The sequence below is a fragment of the Mucor mucedo genome (genome assembly GCF_025094135.1).
Source record: "Mucor mucedo strain NRRL 3635 chromosome Unknown EV154scaffold_42, whole genome shotgun sequence".
Lineage (NCBI taxonomy): Eukaryota > Fungi > Mucoromycota > Mucoromycetes > Mucorales > Mucoraceae > Mucor > Mucor mucedo.
The window spans coordinates 157,386-173,520 of NW_026252326.1; the positions used below are offsets into that span (position 1 = coordinate 157,386).

A 16,135-nucleotide genomic window follows, 5' to 3' on the forward strand; every position below is an offset into this window, starting at 1 on the left:
CCGGGTATGACGAGAGCGCCAAAATATGAAAGGCTTAAATTTTACGGTGTATCCCAGCGTATTCCCCTTTCAAAAATATTATAATGTTTAAAAAACCCTTTGCGAATTTAAAGTCTTTTAGTCCCTTGAGATCTTCCGATCGAAGAAAGTTTCAAAATGAAGCATACGAGGCTTACCCTTCTGTCAAAGAAATTTGTACGAAGGAAGGCGCGTCTCATCTCATGCCAGACGATCTCCGTTCCGCTAAATTCACTTCTCATAATGGTACTTCTGGCTTAGTCTACATGTCCGAAAAGCAAACACTATGGGTGTCTGTTGAAAACTTGCCACCCATTCCTACTGGTATGCTGACTTTATCGTTTAACCTAAATCCCAATTAATCTTGATTCATAGTTTACACAATGTGGCAATACCCCAATATGATCCCAAAACTTTATACTTGGGGGCCTGTTGTGCGTAAATTGATTGAAGGTGCAGGTGAGTTTACTGTCCACCATATATTTAACCAAAATGTGTATTGAATTAAACCGTTTAGACTTGATGATACCTGGTATGGTATATGGTCCTGATGGTACATTACCTCATTTGAATACGGGTGATTTAGTAGCAATAACCATCAAGGGATACCCGTAAGTATATATCATGGCAAATAATATTTATCTTTAACACGTCATAATTCCAGTTACCCTTTAGCCATCGGCACTATGGCATTATCCACATCCGAAATCAAACCCAGATCAGGAATGAAAGGAAAGGCTGTTCATATCATCCATGTGTTTGAAGATTACTTATGGAGTATGGGAGATAAGTCAGGACCCCCTGAACTATTAGATATCTCTGATGATGAATATGAGGAAGATGAGGATGCTCAAGAAGTGCCTACTGATGCCAAAGCTGAGGTAACCGCGGTAGATCCATCAGCGGAGACGATCACAACTCAATCAAATACAGGCAAATTATCCACAAACGGTAAAATGCTGACAACAATGGGAATATCGAGGTGATACATATATTGACTTTACCCTAGATATTGACGAATGGCTAAAAAAGTCCTTGTTTTATGCACTTGTTTACAAGCTTAAACCGGATAATGCCAGCAACGTGCTTCCATTGTCTGCTTCATCCCTCTACTCTGCCTATATTATGCCATGTAGACCATTGGATGTAGGTACAGAAGTTGATATAAAAAAATCCAGTTGGAAGAAATTGCAAAAGTTTTTGAAGGCGATGGAGAAATCTGGACTTTTAAAGACAAAGGAACAACGCGGTGAGACGATGATTATTTCTGTTGACTGGACACACGCTAGCTTACAAGATCTACGCAAATATAAAACCATGGAATCTTTAACAGCCCAACCTGTCAAAGAAGCAGTGAAAGCAGTTGCGAGACCAGCAGCACAGCCTTCTAACCAAGCCGAGATTATAGAGATATTTAAACCACTTGGTACACAAATGATTAAATTTTTTGAAGAAGCAAAACACAACAAAGATGCGTTATATACAATTCCTGAAATTCGTACCGTCATTGCTGATTACATCAAAATACACGATTTAGTGGATCCTAAAAATCAAAAGTATGGATCAAAAATAGCGATTATTCAAACCTTTAACCTCAGCAATTCAATAGGATGATTAATATCGATCCAGTTATGTGCGATGTAATTTTAAATAAGCAAGAATATAATTCAATCAATCAATTAGCCCGTGACCAGATTTTACATAGGTAAATATTTCATAGCAGTGAGAGATTACGAATACGAATACGAATGCGAATACGAAAACACATTTTCATCTGTCTGTAGAATTTGTTTAAAGATGCAACCATTCCACAAGATCAAGCTTCCCGGCAAAGACGCTGTTCTCCGCAAAGGAGAACCCAAACCTGTTGAAATTACACAGGAAGTCAGACAGGGAAGAAAAACTATTACAAAAGTTACTGGTGTCGAAGGATTTGGGTTAGATGTGGAAGAAATTTCCAAGGAATTAACGAGGTTGTGCGCAAGTAGTGCCACCTGTAAGTTACTCATGGATCATTCATATATGCGCATTGACACGAATCTAACAAGATGCAATAGATAATGCCATTCAAGGTGTCAGTCCAAAAACCCCGCTGTTTGAAATTATGGTTCAAGGGCCTCAAATCAAAAATGTAACTGAACTCATGCTTAGTAAAGGAGTTCCCAAGAGATTTATCGATACAATTGATAAAACCGCAAAGAAAGGCAAAGGAAAAAAATAAATAAAAATCTTATTTATTTTAAAAGCTCTTCTCTTTCCAAAACTTCTTTATCCAACTTGATCAAAATAGTTGTTCGTTGAGGGAATCCATCAGCAGGCACAGTGTGTGCTGTGACGCGTGCAGGCTACAAATAATGTTCAAATGATTAATTAATTGTAGAGTTTTTTTTTTTTTTTGAGGGTTAGAGAAAAACACATACAAATTGACATCCATCTAATACCGCCTCCACAATCCCGGCAACAAATGCATTGCAGTTTAATTGGGAAAGTTCCTTAGGAACTGATATATATTTCGTGAGTATGGGTTCATTGTCTGAAATCATGTCTATATCGAAATAAAAGGTTAAACAATCGTCTTCATAAAAATCCATTGGGTCTATTATTACACTCGTCTTCATTTTCGGTACTCTTTTCAAGCGAATCTGCAGGTTTTCCAAATAATGACTTCCACACAGTACTATGAATAAAGTAAAGAATACCTAACACTTTGGTTTCTCTCTTTGCAATCTTTTCTCTCCATGTTAATAATTCAAGAACACGAGAGCCAACACGATAACCGAATTCGTTTAATCTATCACACCCTTTAGTCATGTTGTATATTTCTGCCAATGTGTGTGTATGTGTGATGCTTACTTTCTTTCTAAATCTTGAATGCCATTGACTCTCTTTTGAGCATATTGCAACATCTCTGAAAACAAAAAGGTTTGTGCGCTTAAGCTCACCTACTTGTAAAAGTTAGTCCAATTGTTTTTTCTTTTTTAAAAAAATGTCATTGACCTTACCTCAGTTCCTCTACTCTTATTCAAGTTTTTTTCCAAAATACTTTTTGCACGGACGACACGTTGATCGCTGTATACAGACGATTGCATAGATGGGCGAGGCGGGAGCTCACTCATCGTTTAAAAAATAATAATAAAGAAAAAAGAAAGAAAAATAATAAAGAAAAAAGAAAGAAAAATAATAAAGAAAAAAGAAAGAAAAAAAAGGCACAAAATAAGAAAAATAATGAGGGTTAAATGGCCGCTAAATAACAATGTTTGGCCATTCTATCACAAAGAAACCATCAGGCATAAATAGGTAATTTTAACTCATCCTCTTATTTCTTTTTTTCTTTTTTTTAGACCATCTTCCTCTTTCCCATTTTTTTTTTTTTTTTTAGTTTACTGCATTATGTCCTCTTCTCGAGATTTGTTAGAGGTTGATACCGAAGAATTTATTGAAATTGACAGGAACACATCATACAGAAGCCTTGGTAATTGTCCAGATTTCCAAAACACACCATTTGCAACAAAGATTGAGCTGTCAGCAGACTATCAAGACTCCAAAGTTATTTTTGTATCAGACGAGTTGTATGGATCATCTAAAAACTTATTAAAGACCACAGCAGATAATATTAAGCAAACATCTCGAGACAATGAAGAAGGTAAGAACACCTTACCCCATATCAAATAAATATATTTAGATTTAATATATTGCAGATGGGGAACAAAGTGGTTGGCTTGTAAGACGACATGAAACGAAAGGCTTGTAAGTAAACGGAAGAATATGAACAAAGGTATAAAATTAATGTATCAAAACAGTGTGACAATAGAATTGGGCGTGCCAGGTATTGTATTTGGTGTTGATGTCGACATAACGGGATATATTCAATGTGCTCCAGTAACTGTATCTATACAAGGTCATTTAAATTCTTACCCGGGAAAGGTGAGAGAGAAACTGTTTATAATTTCATTAATTGACAATTGATACAAAAACATTAGTGGTCAACTATTTTGCCTGAAACTTTAGTAAATCCAGGCTCCCACAACTTCTTTGAAATTAGAAATAAAGAGGTTTTCACTCACATAAATCTTATTTCATCCCCAGGTGGAGGCATTGTAAGGAATTGATATATATGTATACCTATATAATATGTACACCAATCACCAATGATTAAAATAAGTAGTTTAGAACAGACTAAGAGTGTTCGGTGATGTCATCCCACCCGATATGCCAATGGATACAATTTTTGATTTGACTTCTACAAAGCTTGGTTGTCATATTGTCCAGAAGCCACTAAAGATACTGCGAAATGACGTGCCAAACATCTTATTAAGTCGGTCGAACTCAAGGTAGACACAAACCTTTGTTTATTTAAATATCAGTATTGATACTTTTTTTAGTTCAGATGGATGGATATGTCCTAGAGATAAAAACTCCCTTTCTCAACCACAATACACCACAATTAAGCTAGCAACAGAGGGCATCATTGATCGGGTTATCGTTGACACAAAGCATTTCATTGGAAATGCCCCAAAATCCATTGTTGTTCAAGGGTGTTCAATTTTGGATCAGGTATTATAAAAAAAGGGGGGAGGAGGAGGAGGCTCTACAAATGAAAAGTTTACTAACGATAATGAAGGCTGTAAATCAAAATCAGATGGATAATGTTCATTGGGTCGATTTAATTGTTAAAAATGAAGAAGAAGAGCAACTTGATTATGATATTAATCCCAACATGGTCCATGTAATGCCTTGTGTTTATCCAGGTCCAATTACACATATCCGTATACAACCTATCCCAGGTAATTAAAAGCATATTTTTTGTAGTGAACATACTATTTCTCAACAATATATTTTAACCATCTTCTTTATTTTTGAAGACGGCGGTATCCAACAGATAACTGTTAAAGGCAAAATGTATCTCAAAAATGTTCCAAATGTGTCACCTAAACAAAAACGAAAATCATCGGAACAAAAAAATACTTCCAGTTCTACCCCAAGGCAATCTAAAAGACTAAAGCAAAAGCATAAAATAATTAAATAAAAGATTTATTGTAAAAAATTATTAATGGAGTCTAAATATAAATAAGTCTAATTCTTTTTAGCGGCAGCAAGGGCAGCGGCTTGAGCACCAGCAAAGCTGTCCATAATGTGAGCATAAGAAGGCAAGCGCTTAGCGAACAAAGCAGCCATACCGTTAATATCGTTACGCCAGTCACGTCCTAATTCACAAGCAACAGCAAACCAGTTGGTCAATTGGATACCACCTTGTTGCATTCTTAACCAAGAAGCATCACGAACAGCCTCAGTGAAGGTACCGGAAGCATCAGTAACAACAAAGACATCATAACCAGCCTTCTTAGCAGAAAGAGCAACGAAGGTAACACAAACATCGGTGACAATACCGGAAATAACCAATTGCTTCTTACCGGTCTTCTTGACAGCCTTGACGAAATCTGGGTCATCCCAAGCATTGATTTGACCAGGACGGGCAATGTAAGGAACACCAGGGAACAACTTCTTGAGTTCAGGAAGTAAAACACCGTTAGGACCATCTTCACGAGAGGTGGTAAGGACGGTAGCAGCACCAAAGTACTTGGCAGTTTCGGCAAGACCCATAACGTTGTTGAGATAAGTATCGGGGTTGTAATCACCAACTAAGTTGAGGAGACCGGTTTGATGATCAACAAACAAGAAAGCAGTATCATTGACTCTGAGACGGTTGTAAAAGTCAGCAGAGACGGAGGATGCCAAGGCAACGGCACCGATTAAAGTAGCAGTGATAGAGAAGCGCATATTATTGTTTTAAAGAAAATATAATTGTTTGATAATAAAAAAAAAACGATTGTGTCAAAGATCAACCTGTATTTATATGTAACTGATCCGAATTCAGTATTTCAAATACTGTAGTAATCAACTGAAACTTTAATAAGCAAAAGTAAGAGTGTGTTACGTGATACACAAAAAAAACGCCTCAATCGAAGAAGCACCAATTTTTCCAGATCCAACAACGTGTTTGTGCTCTTACTGGTGTATCAGAACAAAAAATAATTTATAGTTAAAATTTATCTCTGATGTACAATAAAAAAACGAGTACTGCTTATAAATACAATTAAAGAGATGTGCAACAAATGTTGCATTAGTCGCGAAAATTGCTAGTCTCACTTTGTAAATATTCCAAAGAGTCAAAAAACTGTTTTTCTTTATCTCATCAATGATATGTATACAGATCTAATATTTTTCTATTTTTTGTATTAATAAACGACAATTGATTGCTATCAACGTTAAAGTTAACTTTTTATTTTTTTATTTTTTTATTTTTTTATTTTTTTATTTTTTTATTTTTTTATTTTTTTATTTTTTTATTTTTTTATTTTTTTATTTTTTCGATGTTTCATTGCCAGTGTTTTTATAGCTACTTTCGAATCGCATTATTTCGAACCATGATGATGTAAACTCAAAGAAAAAGCGTATAAACCATATCGGACAACCGAAAATGTGCTGGGATAAAAATTAACCATGCAATCAATAAAAATTTTCTGCGTATCTTTACTCAGTGGATTGATCAAGTATATGTATATTGGTTGATACGCTAAAACCTGCGAATCTTAATACACTCTTCAAATATGTGTAGCACGCTTACAGATATTATTATATTGTCGCCATATTTTATGAATATATGTCTGACGGTATAGTTTTTTATAACCCCAAGTGGAAGAAAAGTAAGTTGAAACAAGGTTTTTAAGGATGTGTAATTTTTTAATACAAAGTTATTTACGTTTCCAACTCTGTAAAGCTTTGCCCTGGTGATTAAGTTTCAATTTATCTTTCTTTTCTCTATTTCATAACCGAAAGGAGTATACCGTCTTAACATCCAGCAATGCTGAAGGGTATGTTTTATACAGAAATTAGCAAGTGTATATACCTTTACAGTAGCATGCTTTCCAAAGGATCAGCTTAAGTTAAAGTTACGTTGATGTTACACTTTTAATATGTTTCGCGTCCAATCAATTTGAAGTGTCATATTTTTTGTACTTAGTATGATCTATTACTCCACAGTTATTCATATCTTCCGTAATTACGATTCAAAACGGTGCCACTAGGCAAAAGCACAGATTTCTATATAGGTACATTACAGATAATCTCTCAGTGAACAAAGTACAGCTAATAAACCTGGTCGACACTTCATGTAGAATTTGGCAGGCGCAAAAAAATCACTCAGATATAAAACTAACCATTAAATAAGGCATAATATTTTTTATAAGGAGAATTTATTATTATTAATATTAAAACCATTATCATCTAAGTAAAATAATTATGATATGAAAAGTTGCTTCTATGAATTACATGTGGGTTAAATCTAGTTCTTTTTAGCAGCAGCAAGGGCAGCGGCTTGAGCACCAGCAAAGCTGTCCATAATGTGAGCATAAGAAGGCAAGCGCTTAGCGAACAAAGCAGCCATACCGTTAATATCGTTACGCCAGTCACGTCCTAATTCACAAGCAACAGCAAACCAGTTGGTCAATTGGATACCACCTTGTTGCATTCTTAACCAAGAAGCATCACGGACAGCCTCAGTGAAGGTACCGGAAGCATCAGTAACAACAAAGACATCATAACCAGCCTTCTTAGCAGAGAGAGCAACGAAGGTAACACAAACATCGGTGACAATACCGGAGATAACCAATTGCTTCTTACCGGTCTTCTTGACAGCCTTGACGAAATCTGGGTCATCCCAAGCATTGATTTGACCGGGACGGGCAATGTAAGGAACACCGGGGAACAACTTCTTGAGTTCAGGAAGTAAGACACCGTTAGGACCATCTTCACGAGAGGTGGTAAGGACGGTGGCAGCACCAAAGTACTTGGCAGTTTCGGCAAGACCCATAACGTTGTTGAGATAAGTATCGGGGTTGTAATCACCAACTAAGTTGAGAAGACCGGTTTGATGATCAACAAACAAGAAAGCGGTATCATTGACTCTGAGACGGTTGTAAAAGTCAGCAGAGACGGAGGAAGCCAAGGCAACGGCACCGATTAAAGTAGCAGTGATAGAGAAACGCATATTAATGTTTTAAAGAAAATATAATGGTTTGATAATAAAAAAAAACGATTGTGTCAAAGATCAACCTGTATTTATATGTAACTGATCCGAATTCAGTATTTCAAATACTGTAGTAATCAACTTAAACTTTAATCAGCAAAAGTTCCAAGTAAGCGTGTGTTACGTGGTACACACAAAAAAAACGCCCCAATTTAAGAAGCACCAAATTTTCCAGATCCAACAACGTGTTTGTGCCCTTACTGGTGTATCAGAACAAAAAAAAATTTATGATTAAAACCTATCTGTGATGTACAATAAAAAAACAACTACTGCTTATAAATAAGATTAAAGAGATGTGCAACAAACGTTGCATCAATAACGAAAATCGTTGGTCTCACTTCGTAAATTTCCCAAAGCGTTAAAAAATTGTTTTACTTCATCTCACCAACGATACGTATGCATATCCAATACTGTGATTTTTTTTTTCTGTTTTTCGTATCAATAATTGACAATTGAATGCTATCAATTTTAAAGTTAAATTTTGGTTTATTTTTATTTATTTTATCGATGTTTCATCGCCAGTGTTTTTGTAGCTACTTTCGAAGCGCATTATTTCGAACCATGATGATATAAACTCAAAGCCAAAGCGTATAAACCATAAATATGTCGACAACCGAAAATGTGCTGGGATAGAAGATAACCATGCAGTCGATAAAATAATTCTGCGTATCTTTACTCAGTGGACTGATCAAGTGCTTACTGATTGATACACTAAAGCCTGCGAATCTTAATACATTCTTCAAATATGTGTAGCACGCTTACAGATATATTTATATTTCTGCCATTTTTTATGAATATATGTCCGACGATAAACCTTTCAAAACCCCCAAGTGGAAGAAAGGTAAGCTTAAACAAGGTTTTCAAGGACGTGTAATTTTTTTATACAAAAGTATTTACATTTCCAACTCTGTAAAGCTTTGCCCCGAGTATTAAGTGTCATTTATCTTTCTTTTCTCTATTTCTAACCGAAAGGAGTATATTGTTTTAACATCCAGCAATGCTAAAGGATACGTTATATACAAATGTTAGCAAGTATACCTTTAAAGTATCATGCATTCCAAAGGATCAGCTTAAATTAAAGTTACGTTGATGTAACACTTTTAATATGTTTCGCGTCCAATCAATTTGAAGTGTCATATTTTTTGTACTTAGTATGATCTATTACTCCAAAGTTACTCCTATCTTCCGTCAATACGATTCAAAACGGTCCGACTAAACAAAATCACAGATTTTTATATAGATACATTACAGACAATTTCTCAGTGAACAAAGTACTTGGTCAACACTTGATGTAAAATTTAGCAGACGCAAAACAAATTACTCAGATAGAAAACTAACTATTTAATAAGGCACAATATTTTTTTAAGGAGGATTTATTATAATTAATATTAAAACCATTATCATCCAAGTAAAATAATTATGATAGAAAAAGTTGCTTCTATGAAAACCATGTGCGTTAAATCTAGTTCTTTTTGGCAGCAGCAAGGGCAGCGGCTTGAGCACCAGCAAAGCTGTCCATAATGTGAGCATAAGAAGGCAAGCGCTTAGCAAACAAAGCAGCCATACCGTTAATATCGTTACGCCAGTCACGTCCTAATTCACAAGCAACAGCAAACCAGCTGGTCAATTGGATACCACCTTGTTGCATTCTTAACCAAGAAGCATCACGGACAGCCTCACTGAAAGTACCGGAAGCATCAGTAACAACAAAGACATCATAACCAGCCTTCTTAGCAGAGAGAGCAGCGAAGGTAACACAAACATCGGTGACAATACCGGAGATAACCAATTGCTTCTTACCGGTCTTCTTGACAGCCTTGACAAAATCTGGGTCATCCCAAGCATTGATTTGACCGGGACGGGCAATGTAAGGAACACCGGGGAACAAATTCTTGAGTTCAGGAAGTAAGACACCGTTAGGACCATCTTCACGAGAGGTGGTAAGAACGGTAGCAGCACCAAAGTACTTGGCGGTTTCGGCAAGACCCATAACGTTGTTGAGATAAGTATCGGGGTTGTAATCAGCAACTAAGTTGAGAAGACCGGTTTGATGATCAACAAACAAGAAGGCAGTATCATTGACTCTGAGACGGTTGTAAAAGTCAGCAGAGACGGAGGAAGCCAAGGCAACGGCACCGATTAAAGTAGCAGTGATAGAGAAACGCATATTAATGTTTTAAAGAAAATATAATGGTTTGATAATAAAAAAAAACGATTGTGTCAAAGATCAACCTGTATTTATATGTAACTGATCCGAATTTATTATTTCAAATGGTATAGTAATCAACTAAAAGTTTAATAAGCAAAAGTCCTGGGTAAGAGTGTGTTACGTGGTAGACAAAAACAAAAAGCCTCGATTGAATAAGCACCAATTTTTTCAAATTCAACAACGTGTTTGTGCTCTTAAGGGTGTATCAGAACAAAAATAATTTATAATTAAAACTTATCTATGACGTACAATAAAAAAACAACTGCTTATAAATACAATTAAAGATATGTGCAACAGACGTTGCTTTGATAACGAAAATCGTTGGTCTCACTTTGTAAATTTTCCAAAGCGTTAAAAAACTGTTTTACTTTATCTCATCAATGATACGTATGCGGATCCAATATTGTAATTTTTTTTTTCTGCTTTTTGTATCAATAAACGACAATTGAATGCTATCAACTTTAAATTTAACTTTTAGTTTATTTATTTTTTTATTTTATCGATGTTTCATCGCCAGTGTTTTTGTAGCTACTTTCGAATCACATTATTTCGAACCATGATGATGTAAACTTAAAGACAAAGCGTATAAACCTTATGGGACAACCGAAAATGTGCTGGGATAGAAAATAATCTAGCAGTCAATAAAATATTCCTGCGTATCTTACTCAGTTGATTGATCAAGTGTATATTGATTGATTCACTAAAGCCTGAGAATCTTAATGCACTCTACAAATAGATATGTGTAGCACTTTTACAGATATATTTATATCGCTACCATCTTTTATGAATATATGTCTGACGGTATACTTTTTTATAACCCCAAGTGGAAGAAAAGTAAGTTTAAACAAGGTTTTTAAGGATGTGTAATTTTTTAATACAAAGGTATTTACATTTCCAGCTGTGTAAAGCTTTGCCCCGAGTATTAAGTGTCATTTATCTTTCTTTTCTCTATTTCATAACCGAAAGGAGTATACTTTCTTAACATCCAGCAATGCTAAAGGTTATGTTTTATACAAATGTTAGCAAGTATATGTTAAAGTATCATGCTTTCCAATGGATCAGCTTAAATTAAAGTTACGTTGATGTAACAATTTTAATATGTTTCGCGTCAAATCAGTTTGAAGTGTCCTATTTTTTGTACTTAGTATGATCTATTACTCCACAGTTATTCATATCTTACGTCATTACGAGTCAAAGCGGTGGCACTAGACAAAAGCACAGATTTCTATATAGGTACATTACAGATAATCTCTCAGTGAACAAGATATAACTAATAAACTTGGTCAACACTTCGTGTAAAACTTAGCAGACGCAAACAAAAATCACTCAGATAGAAAACGAACAATTAAATAAGGCACAATATTTTTTATAAGGAGAATTTATTATTATTTGTTAATATTAAAACCATTATCATCTAAGTAAAATAATTATGATATGAAAAGTTGCTTCTATGAATTACATGTGCGTCAAATCTAATTCTTTTTGGCAGCAGCAAGGGCAGCGGCTTGAGCACCAGCAAAGCTGTCCATAATGTGAGCATAAGCAGGCAAACGCTTAGCAAACAAAGCAGCCATACCGTTAATGTCCTTACGCCAGTCACGTCCTAATTCACAAGCAACAGCAAACCAGTTGGTCAATTGGATACCACCTTGTTGCATTCTTAACCAAGAAGCATCACGGACAGCCTCAGTGAAGGTACCGGAAGCATCAGTAACAACAAAGACATCATAACCAGCCTTCTTAGCAGAAAGAGCAACGAAGGTAACACAAACATCGGTGACAATACCGGAAATAACCAATTGCTTCTTACCGGTCTTCTTGACAGCCTTGACGAAATCTGGGTCATCCCAAGCATTGATTTGACCGGGACGGGCAATATAAGGAACACCGGGGAACAACTTCTTGAGTTCAGGAAGTAATACACCGTTAGGACCATCTTCACGAGAGGTAGTAAGGACGGTAGCAGCACCAAAGTACTTGGCAGTTTCGGCAAGACCCATAACGTTGTTGAGATAAGTATCGGGGTTGTAATCACCAACTAAGTTGAGAAGTCCGGTTTGATGATCAACAAACAAGAAAGCGGTATCATTGACTCTGAGACGGTTGTAAAAGTCAGCAGAGACGGAGGAAGCCAAGGCAACGGCACCGATTAAAGTAGCAGTGATAGAGAAACGCATATTAATGTTTTAAAGAAAATATAATGGTTTGATAATAAAAAAAAAATGATTGTGTTAAAGATCAAGCTATATTTATATCTAGCGGAATAATTTCGATTTATTACTTTAAGAAGTGTAGAAATCCGCAAGAACTGTATTAGTCAAGATCGCTTGGGCAATAATGTACTATGGTACACAAAAAAAAAAAAAAAAAAAAAAAAAAAAAAAACGCCTCAATTCGAAAACGCACTATTTCATTCCAGGTCAAACATTATCTTGTTTTGTACATCCCGAAATAGGCTAAAAGGGGTATTTGTAATCCATTTGAAGATTTTTGTGGATTACAAAAAAAAAAATTCTGACATACTTACCTACTTGCTGGTTTCACGGTCGTAAATTTCATTTTAAAGTCAAATAAATCTAACTAAATCTCGATCAGGCACAAGACCAATTTACAGAAAGAACACTTGTTACGTGTACGTGTTTGTCATAGGGTCTATTATTAAGAGAAGTTGTTTTCTTGATAATCAAAATTCACTTTTATTACAAAGCTTGAAGTAGTTAATGAATTGATAAACTTTAAATTCGTCATTTGTGGAGCCTATCTTTGCACTCACCTTATTCGCCAGCGATATAATTTACAGGGCAAAGACATTCAAGACATTAAAATAACAATACGAGTCCAAATAAATCAATTAAGTTTGTATTCACACAGATCTTAGAAACCTGCATATTTTTCAATCTATGATTTCATGAATACAATCACGTTCTACTACGTTCTCTGAAGGCATGATGGTCAACCGGTAGGGAAATAAATGATTGGCTAGCAAAGCTTTATAAATGTTTACAAATATGATCTCCGATAGTGCAGAGGATTTATTGCAGATTACGTGATCCTTACAAATGTTTGTGTAACCATGCTTCAATGAATGGCATTAACCCAATAGATGTAAATACAGAACCAAATCAAAAGCCATTGGTTCAAATTCATGTAGTTACTAAAAAATTAAAATAACTTTTTCTTGTAATGCTTTTTCACAAAATCTATAAGTACTTTGATAACGTGAGTAAAATTAAATAAAGGCATGTACCAGAAAATAAGCATGGCTAAACGATGTGACAATAACTTTATTCTTTAGGGGTTGTTACATTTATTCAAATTTAGTTAATGGAAAAAATTATTCATGCGAATTAGTTGTCCATAATTAATCTTTTGTTCTACAAAATTTTCCTTGCTTTGTCTAATCAGAAAGTATCGGCGATTTGTCATCCTTGAAAATTAATGTATGAATCCGGCTACCATCAGTTACATCAATAAAAATCAATGATATCTTGTATTCCGATTCACGTTTGATAGACTATATGTAGAAAACATTACTTTATTTCAAAAAAAAAATATCAGATTACAAAGTGAGACGTATAAAGCGATAAATATTCGGCTTAAACATATGAATGTAGTATTCCATTGTCAACCTTAAGAATAACATGGATTTTTTTGAAAAAAACATATCTAAAAATTACAATAGATTGTTGATAACGATTGTCAAAGTAGCTCAGTTTGAATAAAATCATAGACACAATTTATTCGTATACCTCTAATTCTTTGTAAAGGGCCCACCCATTATCGTACTATACACACATACATAATGGGGGGCGTAACTCCAATGCATGAAACATATGTAATATAGAACTTAAATTGACATAAGGTTACATAAAAAATATGATAGCGGTAGTGTGGGTTAATTGTCTTGAGATCATTGATAAGGAAAATATAAGCTAGTCAAATGTTGTGGAAATGACTGATGATTTACTTATAAAATAATTGAGATAAACCAAGATATATTGTAAAGGGTAATATATAATATATACAAATGACTTTGAAGTGTCACATTGCGACAGAATAAGATACTTTTACGCTTTTCTTAGAGACAGTCAAAGTGCACGTAACCACGACGTAAAATGGCCATCCCTAAGAAAATTTGGCTGTCCCTAAGATACCCGATACTTTTACCTGACCACTCTTGTCGTTTTCAGGTTAGAAAAGAGCAATTTTTTTTTAACCATATGCTGCTTATTATTATTATTACAACTAGTAAAGCTTATTTCCATATGGTTTTTTAAAATTTTAGCTGCCTGTTATTTTCACTGTGCATCAAAACACTTATGTTGGCTAGAAATATATTGGCTTTTGGCTCAAACAAGCTACGAATTCCAGCTGCAGTTGACTAGATTAAATTATAATAGCGCTGCTGAAGTGTTATATATACCTTTACAACAATTGCTCTCAATCATTAGTGCTAAACTCATAAAGACAAAAGCACAACATTTACTAACTATCATTTTATTTTTGACAGAAAGTAATTGACGATTAACACACATGCTCTATGTTCTTTAGTTATCTAGCTTCTTTATTATGAATAATCTTTTGAGATAGTTACAATAACAAGAGAAAAATTCTTTTTGCTGTATCTTTCCAATTTATATCAAAGTGTTTTACTATTTAGCAAATATATTTGGCTTGGAAGAATTAAGCTCAAGGAAGGTACTCATTAAAAATCACAGAACGCAGATTTAGCAAAAAGAAACCCACACTTTCTTAAATAACATATGAGTGTTCTGTAGACATTCTGTTGCAGTTACCTTATGTCTGTTTATAGGAAGTTTTAAACCTCATATACCTTAATGTACTTCAATTAATTTCGCCATGAGACTTTTATCGCTTGTTTAGAAAAGCAGTTCTCTACAACAAAGCTTGTGCTAAATTATTAAGAAAAGCATAGATATCCTTTGTTCAATATTCTATTTATTTCAATTATAAATGCATTCAAATTGACTCAAACATTGATTAAAGCATTAAAACACCTTCAAGAGTTTATGTGCCATACGGAACGAACGCACTACTGTCATACATTGATTCATTACCACGTAACATTATTTCAAAAAAATTATTACTTTAACATAGATAATACGGGATTAAATGCTTCGTATACAATTGTAAATATAGACACTACTGTCTCGGTATATATTTAATTTGGTACGCGAAGCATTATGATCGTTTGTATACTTTACCGCAATAGCGATAAAAATTCAATCCAAAAACAACAATTAATTTGGTGAGATATAATATTACGCACTTATGACAACAGTTTTAATTCATTGCATTTTCAAAAACATCATTACACAGTTAGTTATAAAAAAATAAAACTAGATACAACGCTGGCTAACTTTGATTATTTGTTCTCAGAACTTTGCTGGAATACTTTTGATAGTCATCGTGCAATATAAGATTAATTTATTTGGTTCCTGAAGATGGAGTTGCATGAAATATCATAACCATTTATCCGGACTTGAAAAGTTGTTTCCATCATAAAAGCTTGTACTCAATGATTAAATTTTAAAACAATGCTTCATATGTTCAAAAAGCGACCCCACATTATTTTCAGTTTCTATTTGGTAGTAAGAATTCCTCTATTTAAAAAATAACAATCCCGTTTAATAAAAATGGCGTAAACGAAGGCAAATCTTGTTTTATTTAATTTTAATATCATGAATAAAACGAAACGGGAAAAAGAATACAACAACATTATTAATTCGTGATACAAAAAATTATACATTAAAGATCGTCTAGATCAGACATAGAAAAAGGTCTACTATATGAAAATATTG

The 16,135-nt window shown here is 34.4% G+C and overlaps 7 protein-coding genes across 7 annotated transcripts; 2 read left to right on the plus strand and 5 right to left on the minus strand.

The window, feature by feature from the left end:
• Positions 1-8: 8 nt before the first annotated feature.
• Positions 9-2,239, plus strand: EV154DRAFT_464103 (uncharacterized protein; the record flags this gene model as incomplete). Its single annotated transcript, XM_051597652.1, has 8 exons — positions 9-342; positions 394-477; positions 536-629; positions 683-969; positions 1,028-1,574; positions 1,628-1,723; positions 1,803-2,014; positions 2,076-2,239. Exons 1-8 carry the CDS (start codon positions 84-86, stop codon positions 2,237-2,239), a joined length of 1,743 nt encoding a protein of 580 aa, XP_051457948.1. The 5' UTR covers positions 9-83.
• EV154DRAFT_507697 (NO signaling/Golgi transport ligand-binding domain-containing protein) lies at positions 2,233-3,217 on the minus strand (the record flags this gene model as incomplete). The annotated part of the gene is made up of 4 exons (XM_051601467.1): positions 2,872-3,217; positions 2,625-2,809; positions 2,439-2,563; positions 2,233-2,363 (listed from the first exon to the last, which is right to left on the minus strand). Coding segments are annotated over exons 1-4 (469 nt in total), but the record flags the coding sequence as incomplete, so codon positions are not given.
• Positions 3,218-3,408: 191 nt separating this feature from the next.
• EV154DRAFT_563247 (galactose-binding domain-like protein) lies at positions 3,409-5,044 on the plus strand (the record flags this gene model as incomplete). The annotated part of the gene is made up of 8 exons (XM_051605772.1): positions 3,409-3,661; positions 3,717-3,765; positions 3,819-3,942; positions 3,999-4,115; positions 4,189-4,349; positions 4,401-4,572; positions 4,640-4,802; positions 4,881-5,044. The coding sequence occupies 8 exons, from the start codon at positions 3,409-3,411 to the stop codon at positions 5,042-5,044; spliced, it is 1,203 nt and encodes a 400-aa protein (XP_051457950.1).
• A 47-nt stretch (positions 5,045-5,091) lies between these two features.
• Positions 5,092-5,823, minus strand: EV154DRAFT_602442 (isochorismatase family protein; the record flags this gene model as incomplete). Its single annotated transcript, XM_051607284.1, has 1 exon — positions 5,092-5,823. Exon 1 carries the CDS (start codon positions 5,794-5,796, stop codon positions 5,092-5,094), a length of 705 nt encoding a protein of 234 aa, XP_051457951.1. The 5' UTR covers positions 5,797-5,823.
• A 1,537-nt stretch (positions 5,824-7,360) lies between these two features.
• Positions 7,361-8,090, minus strand: EV154DRAFT_602443 (isochorismatase family protein; the record flags this gene model as incomplete). The annotated part of the gene is made up of 1 exon (XM_051607285.1): positions 7,361-8,090. Exon 1 carries the CDS (start codon positions 8,063-8,065, stop codon positions 7,361-7,363), a length of 705 nt encoding a protein of 234 aa, XP_051457952.1. The 5' UTR covers positions 8,066-8,090.
• Positions 8,091-9,566: 1,476 nt separating this feature from the next.
• Positions 9,567-10,296, minus strand: EV154DRAFT_543671 (isochorismatase family protein; the record flags this gene model as incomplete). The annotated part of the gene is made up of 1 exon (XM_051604561.1): positions 9,567-10,296. Exon 1 carries the CDS (start codon positions 10,269-10,271, stop codon positions 9,567-9,569), a length of 705 nt encoding a protein of 234 aa, XP_051457953.1. The 5' UTR covers positions 10,272-10,296.
• Positions 10,297-11,785: 1,489 nt separating this feature from the next.
• EV154DRAFT_464110 (isochorismatase family protein) lies at positions 11,786-12,515 on the minus strand (the record flags this gene model as incomplete). The annotated part of the gene is made up of 1 exon (XM_051597653.1): positions 11,786-12,515. The coding sequence occupies exon 1, from the start codon at positions 12,488-12,490 to the stop codon at positions 11,786-11,788; it is 705 nt and encodes a 234-aa protein (XP_051457954.1). The 5' UTR covers positions 12,491-12,515.
• Between the last annotated feature and the right edge of the window lie 3,620 nt (positions 12,516-16,135).